At 37.6% G+C, this 21,476-nt stretch overlaps 1 protein-coding gene across 1 annotated transcript in view; it reads left to right on the forward strand.

Moving 5' to 3' along the window:
• The first annotated feature begins 564 nt into the window (after nucleotides 1-564).
• Nucleotides 565-21,476, forward strand: part of USH2A (usherin) — a 374,258-nt gene continuing 353,346 nt past the window's right edge. Inside the window, exons 1-2 of the mRNA XM_041477027.1 lie at nucleotides 565-1,049; nucleotides 6,207-6,372. Of these exons, the coding sequence (XP_041332961.1) occupies nucleotides 565-1,049; nucleotides 6,207-6,372 (651 nt within the window). The remainder of the gene's footprint in view (nucleotides 1,050-6,206; nucleotides 6,373-21,476) is intronic.

Here is a 21,476-nt window from a genome sequence, read left to right on the forward strand (position 1 = left end):
CTGTAAGCGTGAGGTCCAGCCAACTCGCCCGAAACCCTCAGCAGAGACTTTCAGAGGCCCAAGTTGCGTGTCCCGGTTTGCTGCCGTGTCCCGTATTCCTTACTGTGACACACAAAGCCAGGTGACGCGACAGATCCGGGATAAACTCCGCTCGGCCATGAGCCTGCGTGTCCTCAAACCGGCCTAATCCCACGGCCTTGGCTCGGAGAAACGCCTCGGCCCTGGCCGGCAAGGGTGTACAGCTGGGCCTGCTGGCTGGAATCTGGACGAAGCATTCAAACCCTTGAAATTCCTAGCCGGGCATCACCTCTGCTGGTGCAAAAGAGCAGGTTTCTCCTACGGACTGTGTCTGTTTTCTATGGTTTGCAGATCCCGGCTGTCACCCACGTGTGTTTCGCTGGCCAGAAGACGTAGATGTCCCTTGTGACTGAGTCCTTGCATGGGTGTTTTGAGGATGAAACGCTACATAAACTCTTAAAGCACAGCACCTGAGGACATTGCTACTGACATGGACATCATTATTTATTTACGTTTGCTTTAATCAGGAGGAGCTTTTTTGTAAACATGAATTGCTGGGCTCTTGCCTTGAGATGTCGTTTCTTGTTTCATGCTATTGAAACATTAATCTTAACTTTTTATGACTCCTTTTTGTTGGTCAGCTCTCAGGGACATTTCCCTAAGCTTGAAAATGTGGGAGCTTTCAAGAATGTGTCAATTGTGCCAACTCAAGCTACTTGTGGGCTGCCAGACCGAAGTACTTTTTGTCATAGCTCAGTAGCTGTTCAAAGTATTATATCCTGCACTCAGAGATTTTGTGTTCAGGAATGTCCATATAGGTCGTCACCTTCGTCCTACAAACCACTTCTTTCAGAAGGCCTTGGTACCTGTATTACAGAGGACAAGAGGGACTTGCATCCAGGGTCTTCCAGCAATGCTTCCAGTTTTATTTTTCATAATCACAAAGATTGCTTCTCTACTCCCCGTCTTCCAAGGCTTGGAGCTTCATTTACGTTAACCGTATGGTTGAAACCTGAGCAAGAAGGTGTAATGTAAGTAGTATTGAAGGTGTTTACTTTCCTGGTGCTCTTAAAAAAATTGATCATTGTAGTCACAGTCATTATTAGCAAGCTCTTTAAACTTTTAAAAGGTGTGGTGGGAAACTGTGACGTTTATAGAGCTGTATTTAGGGTGGGGTCTTCCCAGATGTCAAGACAAGCGGCTTCAGTTTCGTGGCATTGACTCAGATGATAGTCCAATGGCTTTCAATGTTTGGAACTATTCATACTTAATGTGCATGTCTTTTCTCAAAAAGAGAAATTTGTGTTTCCAATTTGCATTCCTTCTAAAAGCTGCTAGAAAATTACGTTGTCACGGGGTTGTGCTGTTGCTGCTTTCATGATGGAGAAAAAAAATATCTAAGATATTAGGACTTCTCCAACACAAGTTTGTCTTAAAAACAAACACAGAAAGCCACCAAAATGTAGCTTTTGGACATACAGAAAAGAGGTCACAGTGTTCCTGAAGGATCTGGGGAACGTGGCCTGACTGGCAGACTGTGTTGCTGCTTTAACAAATGATTCCACTATTTAAACTGCTAGTGAAATTTCACTAGGTGCTCAGAAAATAGAGGTGGCTAAACATGTTCTCTCTCCTGTTTGCCTACATGTTGCATTTTCAGGAAATACTGCTGTTAGAAATGACCTTTCAGCTTGACTGGGCCTTACTATAATGAAAAACCTGCTTTTTGAAAAATGCATCCCAGATCCTGCAAAAAAAGTTCTGTCATCTATCACAAATTGCAGAGCCCCCTACTCTTTCTTACCTTCATTGTGCAGATCTCTTTAACATAAAGCACAACGAGTATAGTTTGTTCCTTCGGACGACATGCCACAAATGACTTTATACTTGTATTTATAACTTATTCTTAGAATGTAGCTAAGCATCTGCTTTGTTGAGGTGTTCTTGATGTTTATTTTGCATGCTGATGTGAAATAGTCACTTGTCTAATAGTAGCAAAGTCATCAGAAAAAATAGAAATATCTGAAATCATAATGTAAAATTATAGTATGTTTTATGCAGTGATAATTACCATAAAAATTGACCTAACTGTAGAATCTGTCGTTATGGAGTGGAAATAAATGATATCTGCAGAGCACAAGGGACTTCTGGGCTGAAGTTAAATCATTTCAGCTGGTGGTATGTGTACAGGCATCTCTAGAGGTTTAGCCTGTAGTTTTCTATATAATGGTTGAATCTTGAAAGTCAGAGAGTCCATTTCTGGTGTGTTCCCATGCCATGAATTCCTGTCCACAGACATGTAGGCTCATCGGAGTCTCCTTCATCAAAGCACATGCCTAACTTGAAGCAGAAGCATCCTACTAATTTCCAAGCTAGCTGTTGCAGCAATGTGTTGAGTGAGATCTTTTGTCAGTGGGATAGGCTTTGATGCATGGAGCCTAAAACAATGAAATGTTATGTCCTTAGTTTCAAATGATTAAGTGCTGTGAAGAAACCAGACTCTACTGATGACTGATAAGCCATAGACTAGTGCAAAAGATTAGCTTCCAGTTGCTGCTGTGTTAATAACTACACAGTGTACATATTCCTGTTCAGTGGGTTTTATAGATCACTTTAAAATTTAAATGTTTTTATTCAATTTTTGTAATAGATCACTTCATTCTTATGCCGTGTGAGATTTGCTGCTATTCAGCATGTAGGAAAGACAATGGTAAAGCCCAGTCCTGAAAACTGAAGATGGACAGCAGTTATTCCAGTGGTCAGGATGATATGCCACTGTCCAGGTGCTTTTGTTTCACTGGCACAGAAAGAATTGTGTTAATTTTTCTTTTTTTCCTAAAAGGAATATTGAATTCCAGTTCTGGTGGAACAGTTGTTGCACATGAATAGCAACTGAAGCTTGACTCAGAAGACGTCTTACAAAAGAGAATAATTTACCAGCAGACTAAGATGCTTTTCCTTTTCTTATATTGGTTTAGTGAGTCCTTCAGGTTGGCAGATGAAGTTTGACTTACTGGATGTCCTACATTTTGAAGTCCCTGGTGGGGAATTGTCCCTGTTACATGTCATTTGTGACACCTTTTAAGCCCCATTATCACAGCAGAGGAGCCTCACAGAAGTGGGATCCATTCTGACAAAAATCTTTGTTTTTCCACCAAAGCATTAGGAAAATCAGCCAGAACAAGCGGCTCACTTTGCCAGTAGAATGATTGAAAGTTTAACAAGGTGGTTTTTTTTACTGGCAAAGTGCTCTTACATCAAGTACAGCAGACCCCTGTGTTTTGGACATGCCATACTAATGTGTTTTTGTGCTGAATTTTATATGGTCTGTCTGTGAGAGTGTGTGCTTAGGAAAGAAGCTAGGAGTGTTGCTGTACAGTATCCCATTACATCCTGTGACATTCTGTTAGGCATGTACTCATGTAACAAAATGGCAGGATTTTTGTTAGAAGTTACTGTGCTGGCTGAAATGAGTGATGTGAGGATCCAAGTCTGAAGACTCTTTAAAGATTGTACATAAGCAAAGAATTTTCTTCATCAGTTTCATATATACCAAGTTTTCTTATGTGAATCTGGGAGACAGTACACTCTGACACAGAGAAGAGTCAGGTCATGTTACAGATTTATTTGAAGCCAGCCCTGATGTTCTTCAAGATATTTAGTAGAGATATTTGTAGGCATGCTAAGTCACTGCATATTGGAAATATTGAAGAAAAGCAAGAGTGAGAAAGCGCTGACATTTGTACTTCAGTCTTTAAATTTTTTTTCCTTTAGGCAGTAGGTGGGCAGAGTTTTTGCTTCTGAGTTTCATTCTAGCCTCATGATTCCTCTCTTGCTGCGTGTACTCATCAGTTAATATAATTGCCTTCAGTAAGCCTGTGTGTAGCCTGTACGTAAGCATTGGCACAACACAGGAAACTGTGTATGATGATAGCCCTTCACAGTGGAATAGGATAAGAATATGGGTACAAGCTTTGCATATTGTGAGTAACCATTACAGGCAGTTTATATCAATGTAGTGTGAACTGGAGCAAGTTCAGAAGCCAGAAGATATTGCTGGTATCAAGACGTGAGCTGAGATCTTTTAAAAGCAAAAGGATCAGCAGGAATGGCCTGATTGTGAAATGGGCAGCACACAGATTTTTTAAACTTTATTTATCTAAGGGACTAAAATCATATAGTACTGCTTATTATCCATTCCAATGTTTTACATTAGGAATTAGACTGAAAGGGGCATCTGATTTTGAACCAGTACAGGTGTTCCCATTTGCTCCAGTTGATGTGTGAGCAGCACCAGTGCAGCATGTTAGATTGTCTAGAATATTTTTCTCTTTGAAAGCTGACCGAGGGGATTTGTGTTATTGGCTTTTTTTCCCTCCAACCCCACCACTGAGATATATGTAGTCAGGTATTGGCTCTTCGGGACTGCAGATTACCAGAAGTTGAAGACTTCACAAAGAATAGTGGCTTCTCTCTGTAATCATGGCTGGAATAGAAAATCAAGCTCAGAGTCAGAAGTAATGCCTCTTCCTATTTCATCTATGATAGAACTAGTTTGGATTTTTTCTTTTTTCTTTTTCCTTCCCTCTCTTTTCCCTCTTGATTTTCCTCTTTTACTAGTAAGTAACAATTCACATTTGTTCTTTCCAGTTTTCAAAGTGATGTACATCAAGGTTGCTTCCCTTCTTAAAGTCATGACACCTTTGGGGATAAAAACAATGTGGGGATGTTTGTTTTAGATAAGTAAAATAAACAAAACCCTGGATTATCCAATTATTGTTTATCCAGGAACTGGGTAAATCCAGTTCCTAAATATTTTGCTACTTAGCTGAGCCTTCCTTCACATTTATTATCTAACAAAACTAGCATGTTTACAAGCAAACAAAATATTGAAAAGACCAGTGGACAATTTATTAAGAAATATGGTTTTAGTGAGGTTGGGAAAACAGAAGTCTTCATTTTGCAAGGTGTTTCATTGACAACATTCCAGCAGGCTAGAATAGTAACACGAGGAATTAATTTTTCCTTGGATTTAAAGGTGAATTAGTGACTAATGGCAGTATCAAAGATCAGCCTTTTTGATAGTTTTCTTTTATAAATGCAGAGTAGATGAAGACATCAGTCGGTAAGGGTTTTCTGTTTTCGTTTTTTTTTCCTCTGAAATATGGGTAAGTAAATACTAATCTCATATAAATTTTATATGCTTCCCTCTTGTGACTTAGTGCACTAATTTAGTCTGGTGTAACTGTTAAAATATTTGACTTTTCATGGATCAGTACATTGAGAACTGTATTTTTCAAGCAGCTCAAATGGGGAGCATAGAACTTTATAATTTCTTTCTTGTATTTAATAAAATACAGACTTTTTACACAAGCATATGGAGCCTGTGCTTTCTCAGGACTCTTGACATCATGGTGACTGGATTGGCAAAAACATTTCAGCAGCTTGAAATGCAAAATAATTTGCTGTGTATGCTGTTCTCTGTACCTGATGTGACATTATTGTATTTGCTATTGATGTGACTTTGTCAGGAAAAAAACTTCCTAAGAAGCGTCTGGATATCCTTCTTGCCTTGCTCTAGTTTCTTAGGTTAAAGAAAGACACTGCAAAGGGGAGAGTGTAGGGTCAGCTGGTGTGAGGGCTGCCTTACCTGCTCAGATTTGGTGGAAAGATGGAAGACTTATTAACAAAGCATGCCATTTGTACTGCTTTTTGTGGTTATGTTGCATTTGCCTTGTTAGACTAAGGAAAATGAAAGCACCTCCACAGGATGTACTAAGTTGCACAGCTTTGTATGAAAAGTGTGGCAGAGACTTGCACAGTCACTGTGGTTTCTGTCATGGAGCCTTCAAGAGAGGAGGCAAACTGGACCTCTCTTTCATCCCCAAATGAGCTGGGGTTGCCAGCACTCAATAAACAAAGCAAAACACAAAAAACAACCAACCAAAACCCCAACACAACTCAAAACCCTTACGGATTGAGACAGAAAATATCTTTGCTAAAGTTCTTTTACACTTAGTATATCCTGTGACTTTCACTGTCACTGAGCATCTTCTCAAAAGCTGTATTTTTTAATGTTTATTTTAATACATTCTGGTTAGCATCACTTTACAGGATAGCACCTTGGCAAGAATGTGTATATGTGTGTGCCTCTGACCTTATGTTGTTTTTCTTGGTTATTTCCAAAGGTGTGTGATAGAAAAGGCTGTTGATGGGCAGACTGTGTTCAAACTCACAATCTCTGAGAAAGAGACCATGTTTTATTATCGCACAGTAAATGGTTTGCAGCCACCAATAAAAGTAATGACACTGGGGAGAATTCTTGTGAAGAAATGGATTCATCTTAGTGTGCAGGTGAGTAAAATAAAAACGATTTAGTATTTGTTGAAATACAACATTTGTGTGAGAGTGATATAACTGTATAAATATAAAATAATAAATTGGGGGATGTAAATGATAACTCTTGAGTCTCATAGGTAAGGATGTTAATTTGGAAGCTCATTTTGAGGCAATTGCTAATTTAGCACTGGAAAGAAATTATCTGCCCATTCTTCTGAACAAGCAGACTGTTCAAAACTGAAAATTCTCACCTTTAAAAACATTAGTATGTCAGGTGAAGAAAACCTTGTATTAATATTTTAGATACTTATATGTAAAATTACTGATTAGTCTTGGGTCTCAGATTATTTCCTATAGAAGGGAACGCCATTCTCATCTATACATGCTAATGTACTTACCTTATGGAGTTCTGTTCCATTTAATTTCATAAACTTCTTACAGTGCACATAAGTAAATGTGTGAGTTTGTGCAGGATCAGGCAAGCTAGTAAGTTACAGAGCTATCACCTCTTATTTTAAGAATATGATTCAGAATTGTTAGAGCACAATCCCTGTGTTCTAAAAGTCTTCTGTTGACATAACTTTTTAATAAGTGTACAAATATCCACCGAGGATAAAGCAAAACTGAGTTTGTTAAAATTTAAACTGTATGTACAAAAATCAGTAAACAAACACAGAAGAAATTAAAATTCAGCTATTTGCATGTCTTGTAATTCCCAACAGACACCATAGTAAATTCTATTTGTGAGCCAAGTTCAACTAATAATTATAAACCACAATTATCAGGTATTGAAATGTTTATCTTTTCCTTCCTTCATTTCCCTTATCCGTTCTATTAAATTTCATTTGGTCTACAGCACAATCAAGAACAGTTTTGCTGCTTTCTTGAAACTTGCTAAAAGGTATTGGCTGTGATTTGGGTTTTTAGTGCTGATCTTGTCACTTGTAAGAAGTATCTAACCTGACGTCTTGATTTTTTTGCAGTTTTCTTTTTTCCAGGATAACAGCATGATAGTGTGAATAAGGTTTTGGCTGTTGGATTAAAAGAGTGACCTTAAGGTAGAACTAATGAACTTTACACTTCAAGCACTCCAAGGGTGCTATATTACTGCTGTTGCTGTCAGCCGCATTTTGTACCTCAGGAACTGCGAAAGCCTGGCACAGCCAAGTGAAAGTGAAAGAACTGGTTAAATACACACACAGATCTTGAACTGCATTACAAAGGAACATGAAGCACCCTGTGGAATTTGGTCCTCTGTTTCTCTGTAGAAAGTTGTTCAATTCATAGCAGGAGTATAGAAATATAGCTTCTAGACCCTTAAAGCAACTGCAGGCTTAATGCCTTTTCGAGGTTTCTGAGCTTGGGTAGAACCTTCCTGTGCTTGGTGCTATTGTAGGATGCAACTTGCCATTAAAGATGATACTGGCTGCAGCCTGATCCATTTAGCCCTTGGCCTGGCTATCAAACTTTAGGCAAAGATTGGTTGTTTTGTTTGTGTTTTAGCAGGGGGCCAAAAGCATTTTTTTTTTCCATAAATGGACAATGACAACATGAGCAAGACCATACAAAAATGTGCAAAGTAACTTCCGTCTGGAGCTGTCTGTGTCTCATACACCCAGATGCTAGGCAACAGACACCATGAGAAAGGAGTGTAAAGTATTGGTTACAGATGTGAAACTGAATTTAGAGAGAGAGAAAAAACATGGTGGGATGGCAGATACGTTTGGAATTCAGGTGTAAGAGCATATGCCTATTCAGGAATGATAAAAATGAAAGCTAAATGGTGGAATAGCACCAAATAGTAATTAAATGATAAGAGGAAAGGAAAGAAGAAAGGGTAGCACAGACTGAAATAATTTCTTCGGAATAAAATAATTCTAGGGGAAGAGAAGGCTAGTAAATTAATTCTGCTGAGGTAATATAGGAATTTAAATCCTTGGGTTTGTATTTAGATATGTAATTTGTTAGAGGGAACTACTACTAAGAACTGTGTCATTGCAGAGACTTATTTTCCAGTTTATGGCTGGGAAATTTAAGTTCTGCTAACAGGAGCAGGGCCCAAACATTCCTGTGTGTTCTGCATGAAGGGTTTCTTCATTGAGTAGTTGCTGAAGCAGAAAGTTTGGGTATACCAGCTTTGTTAAGTAATGAGGGTGTTATCAGAAGTGTAGGTCTCAAGAGTAATGTTGAGCATTCATAACTAGAGTCAGATGAAATAGAAGTGTAAACAGTTCTTTGGTTCTCTAGGAACACTTTTGGGTTCAAAGAGAACAAACACATGCACCTATTTTTATGAAACAAAGTAAACTTTGGAGTCTGGAGATTGAATGGAAAAAAAAAAACCCTAGAGGTTTTTAAAAATGGGCAAAATAGAATTAAGAGAGATTTTTGCCCTTAAAGGAAAAAAATATGGCTATATACTGCCTAGGGTTATCTGTGTGAATAAGTACCCCTGCAGTTAGAGGGGGCAAAGTGTGTGAGCACTGGGGAATGGGGAAGCTGATTCACAGAGAATGCTGTGTAGGATAGAAATAGAATTATAAAGTGGTTGATATTAATTAGACTGTCAAATGGTAAAAAATCCTTACAATTTTTTTTTGTGTAAGAAGGCAAGACCTGAGTACAGTCAGAGTGTGCTTGAGATTAAGGATGATTTCTCTAAGGTCCCCAGAATAAATAAATACCTTAGGTTCTGTTTTCAGGAGTCACAGAGCAAAACCAATCAGGATAGCAGAAATTAATGTATGGAAACAAAAGTGATCATAAAGAATAGAAACATGAATATGCAAACTGATTGTGCACATGCTGCTGCAAACAGATGGTCATTGTCCAAAAATTCTGGAAGAACTGGCACGCAAAACCCTTTGACAAAGAGACATTCTGTGCAAAACTGCCATTCAGAGATGGAGCTGTAATGCTTCTGTTTAGGAAAGGTGTCATGTTGATACCAACCAGCAGCCAAGCACCTGGGCCCTCTTCACCCCTGCCTGTAGAACAGGGGAGACAACAGAAACAGCAAAAGTGAGAAAAACTCATGAAGGAAAGGGACTGGGAGGGGAGCAAATGATGTAAAGGCAATCACTCCCCACCTCCCACAAGTAGACCACTGCCCAGCCTATTTCTCAGCAGCAGGCCACCTTGGAAGTAAAATTCCTATCTCCTCACATTTCTTCTTCTACCCTAGTTTTTATTGCTGATCATGAGGCTATAGAGTAAGGAATATCTTTTTGTCCTAGCTGTCCCCCTTCCCAGTTTCTTGGTCCAACCCTGGCTTACTGCTGAGGTGGGATGAGGAGTTCAGCTGGGAAAAGAGAAGGGCTTGACAGTGGGCAAGATCTCTTTGGCAATAACTAAAATACTAATGTGTTATCAATACTGTTTTAGCCCCAGATTTGAAACACTGTGGCACGGGGTGTTGTGAAAAAATTTACCTCCACCCCAGCCAAAGTATGTACCAAGAGGAAGGAAAAAGGATCTTCGTAATGCAGACTTATGTCTTGACACAGTGGCGTATGAGGATTTAGAAAAGATCTTTGAAGAAATAGATAAAGATGTGGAGCTAAATGAAAAAGGGGATAAAATGCAGTGTGAATTTCCTATAGATAGCTCATCACTGTCTAGCCTCTTAGCTTTTTATTTTGATGAGAAAGCTGATTTTCAGGCAAAGTAAATGTGTCAAATTTCATCTATCTGGATGAGTTTAGCATTGATGTGACAACCTATGAGAAGTTCCAGGGTCAAAGGGAATGCTTATGGGAAGGATTGCAATAGATACTGCTCAGAGGAACTTGCTTATAGTCGTGGGGAGGGGGCAGGCACAAAACCAATTGAATTATTTGAGATTTAGTCTTCAGGCCAGCCTTGTGTTTTATTTTTGTTAATGATCTTGGCAGAAATATTAAGAATTCCTATCATAGCAGCTGGTAATAGATATAATCAGAAAGGGGAACAGTAAGATGTCGTACAGAAAGAATGGCATGACCAAAAAGACTGGGGGAAGTGGTTTGAAACAAAATTGCTATTACAAAATGCAAAGTAGTGAACTTGAAACTCCTCTACAAATTTTTCTACTGTTCTATTTGTTTCCAGTTGGTGATGATCAAATCTTTCAGGCTTCTGAAAGTTTTAGGGTCTACTGTATGTTTCATCTTGATTTAATGATATTTTTAATGACATATTTTAGGTATATTTTAGCAAAAACTCTGAAGGTACACACTGGAGTAAAAGATATATAGCCTTAACTTAAAAGAATCTGATATGCACTGAAGCGAAACCTCAGAAAAATTAGCATCTTAAAGTCTTAACTTCTAAAGAATTAAAAAATTGAGCATAATTAAGGTCAGTTGTGTACCATATTATCTCTGCAAAGTGAAACCAATATCAGATATATTTCACTTATTAACAGCAGCACCATTGGGTATTGTGTATTTTCTTTTTCAGTTTCAGTGTTAAGAGTCTTTCACTTTCCCTTTGATACTTTAGAATTTATTTAATCAATTAAGAAGAGTGGAGTTTAAACATGAATTTGCAGATGCAGATGAGGCTGCTGAAACAGGAGATTCTTTGAAAACATGTCAGATTAATGTTTTTGTTTCATATTTAGTGTCTGAAATTATAAAAATAATCTTTTTGCTAGCCTTTATTTTGCCTGATCATATCTATGTAGCTCTGCCATGTTTTGGCAGACTATAGCACATTAAAAGCTTTGGAAAGTAAGTTTAAAATCTAAATGCTGAGAGGTTACCGTGACTGAATTACTCTCCTGGGAGGGAAATGCTCTTAGAGTGCCTATTGAAATCAGCATTATCATTTCAATACATGTCAAATATGAGTCATTTCCTAGTTTAGGCAAAATTTCTTTATAAATCTTTAAATCTTCCAGTTCTTTCAAGAAAAGGTTAAAGTACTTATGATTTAATGAGACCGCTTTACATCATAACTGTTTGACTATCAAGAGAAAACTTGTCCTTTCCAATTTGTGAAATCCTTTTATTTTCTGCACAAGTTTTTGAATACTTTACAGTTTATTTTATAAGCAAAGAATCTGAGACTTAAAAGCAGGGAGGCAAACATTTATTCTATACACTCCCTATGTATGTCTTACTAAATACTGTGTGTTCTAAACTGTGTGGTCCCTAAGTTTAATAAGGACATGAGAAAGCAAGAAAGCATTTTGATTTAACAAACCACTTTGATCTCCTATTTGAAGTCATCGCTTACTATCTATTGAGAGTAGTTTGTCCGGTCCAAGAAGGGAGTGGAGAGTTTGCAATAATTCTGCATTTGGGAGCTTCATGTCTATTAATTGCAATTTTGTGTTGAAAATATTTGTGAGGATGCAGTCTATCCATATGGCTGGTGCTCTGCTCCTGCCAGACAGTGGAAATAAAACACACATTACAGTCTGTCATGTATTTGAGTATGCGTTTAAAGAACTGTTCAGAGACACAATGAGCATGGAGCTGCTTCAGCATCTATTCTGCTACTGTGCAGGACATTCAAGTACTGCTGCTGGACATGCAGCCTCTGTGTTCTTTGATATCAGTAAAACTTCTTTGTTTTTTCCTGCATCCAGAGGTTCTTGCCTCTTCTCTTCGTATTCTGTGGGTATTAGGATGCTGACTGTGTACATTTGAAAACCCTGTTGTAACTTCAGCTTCTTGAGAAAACAGCATATTTCCCAGATGATTGATTCTACTCACACTGTCTCTTAAACAACTTATTTTCTTGCCTGAGTATGAGTTTGAGTATATTTGCAGATTTAAATTTGCAGTCTAGCAGCTGCCTCGGAACACAAGGCAAGGAACTTCGCCTGGGCTAAGATTTTAATTTCAGAGAACGCTAAAAATACAGGTTTTGTCAATGCCATCTTGATTCCACTTCTGGAACTTGCAAATGTTTTTTGTAATTGCAGTTGCAAATACCACTGAAATCTGCCCAGACTCTGTTATATACGGTAGGAATGGAATTAAGTCTTTGTGTGGCCAGTACTGAGAGGAGGTAGTATTGAATGTTTTGCAGAAGCTATGCCTTATTTTCTGGAGAGTTTCAAGATTTGAAAACCATCAATCTTCAATTTGCTTTGCAAGAAATTTATTTCCTTATACAAAAATAAATTGCAGCTAATTAAATTGTATTTTTAATAATGAAAACACTCCATTAAGAATGATTTGCCTTCTTATTTTTCCTCTAGTCTCAAAACTTACTGTCCTGCAGGTCTCAGGTACTTTTGTGTGCCCTTGAATTGCATGGGGAGAAACTATAAGAGTTTGGAAGTGTCTCCTTGTGTTTTTTGTAGCTGTTGGTGCACTGCACTAAGAGGAGACTTGCTGGGTGCATCTATATTGTCACTTTTGTGTATGGGAAGACTTCTTGTTGATCCAGGTTTGCCTTCTGTCTATTTTGAGTCTTCTTTTGCTATTGATATGCTTCAATTTGATTCCTTTTTGGGGAGACCAAGCTTGAAGTTGTACAGTGGATTATCACCATTTAGAGCACACCATTTGCAATGCGAGCAGAAGGTCCTCCAGCAGGTAGTTCTTGGCTACACAGTGTGTGAGTAGAAAACAGGCAACTGATTGCAGCATCTTTGCTGGTAAAGATGGATCACAAATACTGAACAATTGTCCTTTCTGCTTGATGCTGTGCAAGTTTTTATGTAAGTGTTTTCACAAGGTACTTGAAACTTTTTTTGATGAGTCTAAAAACTTCATGAGTACAGCCAAATAGAAGAGCTTTTGTTTTTGTGGGTTTGTTTTTGTTTGTTTGTGTTTTTTCACATGTTTGTCTGTTTGGGGGTTTTGTTTATTTATTTTTAGAAGTAATTTCTACCTTTGGTTCAGGTTTTTGTAGCTTAAAGACAGACTTAAATCAGAAGTCTGATCAAGAAATGGAAGGTGAAACTTTCAGGTTGTCCTTTGTGCAACCTCCATTATTTATGTGGGAACTCTGTCTTACATCTTGTGTTAACATCTATGTGTGCAACAAATGGAGGGTGACATAAATTACATGTGTAGATCTTGTACAACACAAAATTCATGTGTGCTGGTGGCAGTCCAGAGGGGTAATCTTGTAAGACTTCACATGTATCATTTTCTCCTGGAAGCAACGAATATTTCCTGGCTCTGAACAACTTACCAGGTTGTGTGGAAAGCAGAAGGATCTGGGATGGAAGAGGGAGAGGAACTCCTCTTGTCTATGTGTCTCATTCTAGTGCCTTGTCTCAGTATTGCTGTAATTTTTGCGTAATTTAAGGACTCCTCTTTCTGTTTGATAGCTGTCTAGATAGCCTGTCTTGGAGTATGAAAGAAGAGTACATTAATAGGAGCAACTTTCTTTTAGATGTATCATTGACTTATTTTCTGAAAATCAGTGGGTTTTGAAGCTTCTTAAGCTGGACTGCCTTGAATAGTCACTAACTGATCTGTTTTTAGTTTAATAGTCTAATTATTTTTCTTTTAATTTACAAATTGGAAGATGTATAATTATAGATAATTATAATTACAAATATATATGATATATATATATATATAAATATATCATTTATATTTTGGCATTGGACTCTTGTGGCAATGAGTTCCTCATATGGCATTATGTATGAAATTGTTCTTTATTTTAAATCTGCTGTCTGCCAACTTCTTTTTGCTGATTTCTTTTGCCAGTTTCTTTTTCTTTATCATTCTTATGCTTTTTGATATTTTGATTATAGAACTTTATCACATGTTAAAATCATTCATAAGTGAGATTTCTCCTTATATCGAAGCCATTCTGCATTTTGTTCATCCTCATTGATATTTTCAGAAACTTTGGGGGTTATTGGAGGATGCAAGGGACAGAACTCCACTTATCCCAGACACTTTGCACAACGAATTTCTAAACAATAAAGTTTTGTGGGCTTTTAAAAAATCTCTTTCCCAATAAGGAATGTTTCTTTTTTGCTCATTAGTGAGGGACTCTCTATAGTAACTCCAAGACCACTTGGAGCAGTGATTGTTCAGAATTTAGTGTTGTGTTTACATGGACAAGAATATTTTTCGTGTCTACTACCTTGTGGTTAACAAGACATTTACTCTGCTACTTTTCTGCCTGTTCCTTAACAATTTTGAGATCCTTTGTACCTTTGAAGTAAGCTTTGATTTCTATTATCTGCATGTATTCACTCTATCTTTTTTTTCACCTTACTAACCACTTTTCAAGCCTGTGCAAAATGTTAGATTTCAGAGATTGTTGGAGTTAGTGATAAACTACTGTCTGTGTGAAATGTGACCATTTAATCTCCCCCACGTTTGAAACCTTTCTAGAAAGCCAGTATGTTATATTGGTCAGTTCTTATCCACATGCATCTTTACTTCAAAGAATTCAAATTGGATCTTGATTTCATTCCACAAAAGTCTTGTTGTCTTTTCTAGTGTACAGTATTAACCCATGTGCTTTTCCAACCAATTCATCCAGTACAGACTTGATTTTATGGATTCTCAGAAGAAATGGTCCAAGACTTCTTCATGCATCATGTATATAACTTTAATTTCTGCATTGTTCTTCTTTTCTGTGTAGGGTTAATTGAAAATAAGTCAGAGGATTTTTTTTTGTTTCTGCTTCTTTTCTGATCTTCCATTGAATCCGAAGGTATGTTTTTTGGGTTTTTTTTTTTTTTTTAATAAAAAGAGCTGGAATACCAGGTTCTGTAGTATGTTTTAATACAGTTAGTTCATTTTCTTTATCAAAATTTGAGCTTTCTTTAAGGCATAGCAACACTTTTTCAGTGGTATGATCTGTGTAATTCCTGACATTCAGGTTCTGACATCTTGAGCTTTAGATTTTAAACACAGGTATGTTTTGTTTTATATATTTTGTCATAATGTACAGTCTATGTGCATGCTTACTTAGGACAGTTCTGGTTTAAATACTTGGTTTTTCTCCCTCAACTTTTCATTTCTTTCCTATCTTGATACACAAATAAACTGCCTTTATTTGGGTATAGGAGCAGCTGACCCACCTTTGATTCTGTCTGTTCTAGAAAAGGATTTCAATTTCGAATTGACCCAAATCCCTTCTTCCAAGAACTGTTTGTGTGCAGAGTCATGCAGCCTTGCTTGTCTGACCCTTTGTGATACTGGCAGCATTTCAAAGAATGGCACTGGCTTTTTATCTTCTGCCTCCTGAATAAAAGCCAAAATATTTTCCTCTCAAACCTCTTCTCTCCTTTCAGGTGGTGTTTAGGTGTATCCTTTCTATTAACTGATTGTAGATGGCCCATCTATCTTGTGAGGGTTATCCTTGTTGTGCTTCTAAGTAAATCATGATGTGGTATTCAGTGGCTGCATAAAATAAACCATCAACATTGCTCCTAATCTGACATTTCAGAACTTCAAACTTCTGTTTCTTTACATTGAAATTCTTACTCTTGAAGATTTATCCTCAGTACTCAGAGGTATGCCTTTGTCTTTCCAGCTTGATGACCATGTCCCATGGGACTTGAGTGGTTCTTGGAATCAGGACTGGTCAAAAGAAAAAGTCTGTTGTCTTTGTGAGGTTCTTTGGTTATTACTTACTTATGCCTTATGTGTGTACCTCTTGTCTGTAAGTCATGCATGTAACAGGTTGCATTGCCACTCTTTTGCTGGACTTCTGAGTGCATTTAATTATATTTGAAGGGCCTTTATCCTTTTCCTTAAACTGTGTTTATTTACATCCTTCTCTGTGCTGTTCGGTAATCTTTGTGGCTTTTCTGTGCCTTGACTCAAGGCCTGTACTCTAAAGTGCTCAGGAGATCACTATGAACTTTATGAGTAGCCTCCCCGGTCATCTCCTGGCCCATTTCTAACAATATGTGGTTGAGGGAGCTGCTGCATAAACTATTTAATTTAACTTTTTTCCAAAAATAAACTACCGACAATAAGCTACCAAAAACACTGTCCTCCAAAGTCCCTTTTGGTCTGAGTGGAATTAACAGCAAACAATATTAGTTTGGATCTCTGGCAAAGCTTCGCTGCTAAGATGCTTAGCAGCTCTGGAAAAAAGCAGTTATTTAAAAAAAGAAAATTGAAGCTCACAGTGAATTGCCATCAAAAAGAGTTTTGGAGAGTTACAGTACAAAGGAGTAGTTGAATGTCCATTTAAAGGACTTTGTGATGGACAGAAGAAAGCAGGGCACAGAGGAGGAGGGAAAGGCCTGAAGTAAGGTTGTGGGGAAGAATATGAAAGGAATCAAAGACAGACTTTTATGGCTCCTTGACCATGAAAAGAAACTAAGCCCTGAAAGAAGAGATGAGACTTTATTTGCAAAAATCCCTTAACTGGATACATGGAACTTTTTGTGGCAAAGCATTCAGAGGGCAGAAATAATTGCTTTCTTCTTATGTAAATCATCTCCCAAAAAAGACAGAGGAATGGATTTTCAACTTTTCAGTCCCAGCAGAGCTGCTCAGCTCTGTTTTGTAGAACCACTGTATTCTTGCATTAAATTTGGAAATTACTTAGGAGTCATAGTACTGAGTGGTGTAAAATAGTGCAAAATCTTCAGATATAATCAGTTTAAAAGACTAGAATTTAATATGCAGCTGGTAGTGTCATAAAAGGTTAATAATTGTACATTAGTAACAGCGCCCCTCTTTTGTGCAGGTATCTGCTTATTCTTTGACTAGTGAAGCAGAAGACTTTATTCAGAAGGGACATTTCATTTGACATCCACATCTCATCCCTAATTTACATGATTACAAGTAGTTTGTGAAAATTCTGAATCAGTGGTTTTGCTGTATTTTAAATGGAGAGGGCAGAAAGAAAATGTGCTTTGTTATGAGATTATTGAAAATGTACTTTCTGACCTTTTGCTTCAATTAATTGTGGCAAGCCAGTGTAACTGTTTCAGCCAGTAAAAAGCAGCTTGTTGAATACTTAATACTTGTCTCCTTTCATGTTTACTGTAGTGATCATCAAATGTTGGATCTGATTTCTTCTGTGATTTGGGGAAAATAGAGTCATTATGCAGCAAGAAAGCAATTGTTCTTCATGCATTTTCAGATCTGGTGCCTAGAATCCTCTCATGTTTTTTATTTTTTATTTTTTTTGTTTGGAACTCATTTACAGCACAGGTGCCACTTGTTAAAGCTTTCTGTGTAAAAAGAATAGAGGTTGCTCAATGGTTAAAGTAGTAGTTGTAGCAAAGCTTATTTGTTAATTACTTTAGTTTCTAACAGAATCTGTATTTGCAGTTTTGCTCTCTTGGCTTCTCTCTGCCACTCCCCTGCCCCAATGTCTTTTTTCTGTCCTGAGGCATCAGTAACAGATTGATACAGCTCTACTGACCCTGGCAATAAAGTATATTGGTGCAGTGCTGGCTGGAGTAGAAAGTGGAATAGCTGTAATTAACCATTTTAATACTTCTTCGTACTAATGAAATACTTTCAAACTTCACATCAACAAAAGATTAAGTGAAAATAGCCAATCTATGCTTGGAATGATTACTCTGTGCAAAAGGATTGCTAATCTCTTATTCAATGTTGATTCTAAAGCAGTGTTTACTTTTTAAAATACTGATTCTTTAAAGATGCAGTCCATTTCAAAAGCTGTCTCTTTTCACACTAATCTTTCTTTGTCTCCAGCCTGGTTTATCAGATAATTGAGTATGGGTTACATCACTCAGTTTTTAATACAGTACTAAAATTACCCCATATGAAAAATGAACAATTTCTATGTTTCTTATTTTGCATCCTTCTGCATGCTGTCACTTGCATTTTTGCATCTTGAAGGCTTTGTTCATGAAATAGCTATTAGTTTTTCATAAGCTTGTAAACTGCCTTTTGGATCAGTCTGTGTTCCAGTTGCTTTTTGATTTTGATTTTTAGGGCCAAATTTATATTAATAATTGGCTTAATCTTGAACGGAGTTAATTATTTCAGGAGCATGTCAGGGTTCCTTTCCCGTTGCACCCCTCTCCCCCCGCCCCCCTCCCCCCCGCCTTTTTTTTTTTAAATTTATGTTGTTCTTCAGGGAATCTGAGCTGAACTAGTGGATCTGTGCACAACAAGAAAGACTTGGATTGAAGGAAAACCATTTCCCACTGAGAAGGGATTAACATTGTAGGAGATAGTGAAAAAGAAAAGTAAAGGAGGGCAAAGAGAAAAGCTAAATATCTTTTATACAAATGCTAGGAGCATATGTAATAAGACTGCTGAATGGGAGTGACATGTTTTCAAGGATAAGAAAGATATTATTGGAATAAGACAGACAACCAGGAAAATGAAGGGGGATTTAAAATGCCAAGATACACAGTTTCAGTGAAGAGAGAGCTAATATTAAGCTGAAAGAGATGTAACAATATTGCTGAGGAATAGTGCTCTATCTGCAGTAGGAAACACTCCTGCTCTCACCCCCTCCATTTTAATTTTTTTCTTTAAGTACATTTTAAAAAAACTAAGTTTAGTGGTTTGCATGCAAGCTAAGGACAGTTTAGTGTAGTTGTGATCCTTGGCTGCTGTACCAGACTTACTGGTGGTCAGAAAAAAACCCCTGGCCATAAAAGTATTTAAGACAGGCAGTGGTCCCTAAGAAAACCAGAACTTTGATTTGAAGAATGCTGGTGTGTTGAAGGGAAGACAGTAGGGAGAGAGATTATTAGAGATCAGTTATGATATGAACTGTGTTAAAACTACAAATGAGAGCATGTTACTGCTGTTGCTGTAAGATTGCTATCTTTATACTGTTAATGAAGCAGTGGAGAATATTGTCACAGTTATGGAAAAGCTGTAAATGTAAATCTGTATGTGGAGATAAGAAGCAAAACCAAATGATCAAAAATCATGAAACTTGAAGTGGTTGTGGGGTGGGGGTTTGTGCTAGATGGAGAAGCAGCCCTAAAGTTATTGATTTTAGCAAAGCTAACTTTGAAGGAAAGCAAAATGCTCCTGGGGTTTTTGCCTGCTATCCTGTGATGAATGGGAAATCCACTCCACACAAGTAGAGAGTACATAGTGTATAAAACACGTGGAGAGGCTGCAATTAAAATTCATCCCAGTTAAGTCAAGAAAAGGAAAGGCCGATATGGGCCTGAGGCAAAAGAAGGAAAGGCAAAGAGACAACTTGCCCCTCCCGACCTTATGCTTTTTCCTTCCCCTTCGCTGTTCTTTACCATTTCTTCTGCTGTCCCTTTATCTTCTCCAGCCCTTCTGTTTTAAGATAGTTCTGTCGCTCTGGTCCCCTGATGAGGTTTCTTCCTCAAGTCTCTTGCTTTTTTTCACACTGCATTTCTCAGAGTGTGGGCATAACTGTTCAGAGTGCTCATAACATGTGCAGGAGTCTTTCTCCCCTCTTTTCCTCAAAACCACACTACACATCCCCTTAAACATGGTTGCAAGCTGTATATAGTAGACTTTTTTTTTCCTTCCTAACTGCTTTTATCTGTTTGTGAATCTGGGGTGATTTCAATTCACTGTGTGGCAAAGGAAGCCAGAGCTGGGAAGGGCAAGCAAGGGGGTATGTAACAACTCATGTAGATGATGTGGGTATATGAAAATATTTAGAAAAAGACACTGTGCTGTGCTGGAGCATCTACTGCTGAAATGGCGGGGTTTCTCTGAGAGACAAGAGTGAAACAAGCCGACACATGGTTGCAAGTGGTATTCCTTTCTTTTGTGTAAAGTTAGGACACAAATTGTGTCTGCTTTTGGGATTCTCTGTGCAAGTTGCTTTATTGTTCAATCTCCCACATACATGCATTATCAGACATCTTGTTTCAAGGTGTAAAGAACAGATGTGAGGAAGAAAGTAAATTTAACTTATTTGAGGTTTGAATCTGGGTAGGTGTAAAGTGACATTGCTGAAGCTGAAGGCAGTTTGTAGTAGCTGAAGATCTGCCCCTTAACTAACGCACACAGTTTGAACAAATTTTGAACTCACATTTAATTTTTAAAAGGTGAACAAAGATTATAATGGCAGAAGTGGATTTTGGAGAGAGATTTAATGGGACATTGGTGAAAGATTGAATGGTCTGTTTCTGTCAAACTGTACTGTCTCTTTTTTCTTTTTTAAATGGCAGTGATTTAACTGTAGGAATTGGCAACAGGCAGAGAGGATGACCATGTGGTCTTATGGCATTCAGCTGATGCCCTGTTTCTGAAGATGGTATGAGGGATCATAAAGTTTAGTTCCATGTGTATTGTGATGATAGTTGCATCTATATTTAAAGCTTTCTGTCACTGAAGCACTCTTGGTGTTGTCAGATGTCTGTTGGACTGGATGAGCTGCAACTTCTTGCAATTGAATGTCAATAAGACCAAAGCAATTTTGGTTGATTCATAGCACCAGCTTAAGCATATTCACTTGCACAGATTACATTTGACAGATAGTTACCTTCAGCTGAACTCTGTGGTTAGAAGCCTTGGTATATTCTTGACAGTGAGCTTAGAGCTGATGCCTTATGTTTATTTCATATCCTGTTTTTGCCTTCCTAATACTGCATGTGTATGTCTACATTTAAATAAACTCACAGCTGAAGTACTAGTCACTCTACTTGTTGTCTCTGGACAAAAGGTTGTGATGAGTCAATTTCGGTATTTAAAAAATGGTGGGTTTTTTTCCCATTTAGGCAATTTTAATTTCAAAAGCTATCTAATGAAGGATTTTATTTTATTGGGAACTTCTGGAAAAGTGTCTGTCAAAGTCTAATGAGAAGAAAATGAGAAAAAGAAGAGGTAGAGAATGTAAGCAAAGATGAAAAAGCATTATTATCTTTGGAATGTTTTTCTAGTATTCTATCAGTTTTCTGTCCTGCAGGGAAATATAGTCAGCACAGGTGTTCTTACCCTATTATGTTAGTGAAAGTTAAAGTTGTCTGGATTCTGCAACAAAATTGTGCACAGTGTTATCAAATACTGATGTGTGTTAGCGTTCCGTCATCTTTCCTTGTAATTTCTCATAACAGTTCTAAAATAGTCTGGGTTAAAATAGTTTCAATCCTTGATTCAGTTAGTTGATCCTGTTTATGGTGAACTTACATGCATTGAAACTTCATTTGGAACATACTGAAGAATTGAACTTTTGAATTATTTCAAACCATTTCCCTCTGTGGGTTCCTAGTCAGCTTAAAGTACCATCCTGATTTTGAAGAAAAAAATCTGTGATTT

This window comes from Pyrgilauda ruficollis, unplaced genomic scaffold (genome assembly GCF_017590135.1).
Source record: "Pyrgilauda ruficollis isolate IOZ18807 unplaced genomic scaffold, ASM1759013v1 scaffold4, whole genome shotgun sequence".
NCBI classification, from domain to species: Eukaryota; Metazoa; Chordata; class Aves; order Passeriformes; family Passeridae; genus Pyrgilauda; species Pyrgilauda ruficollis.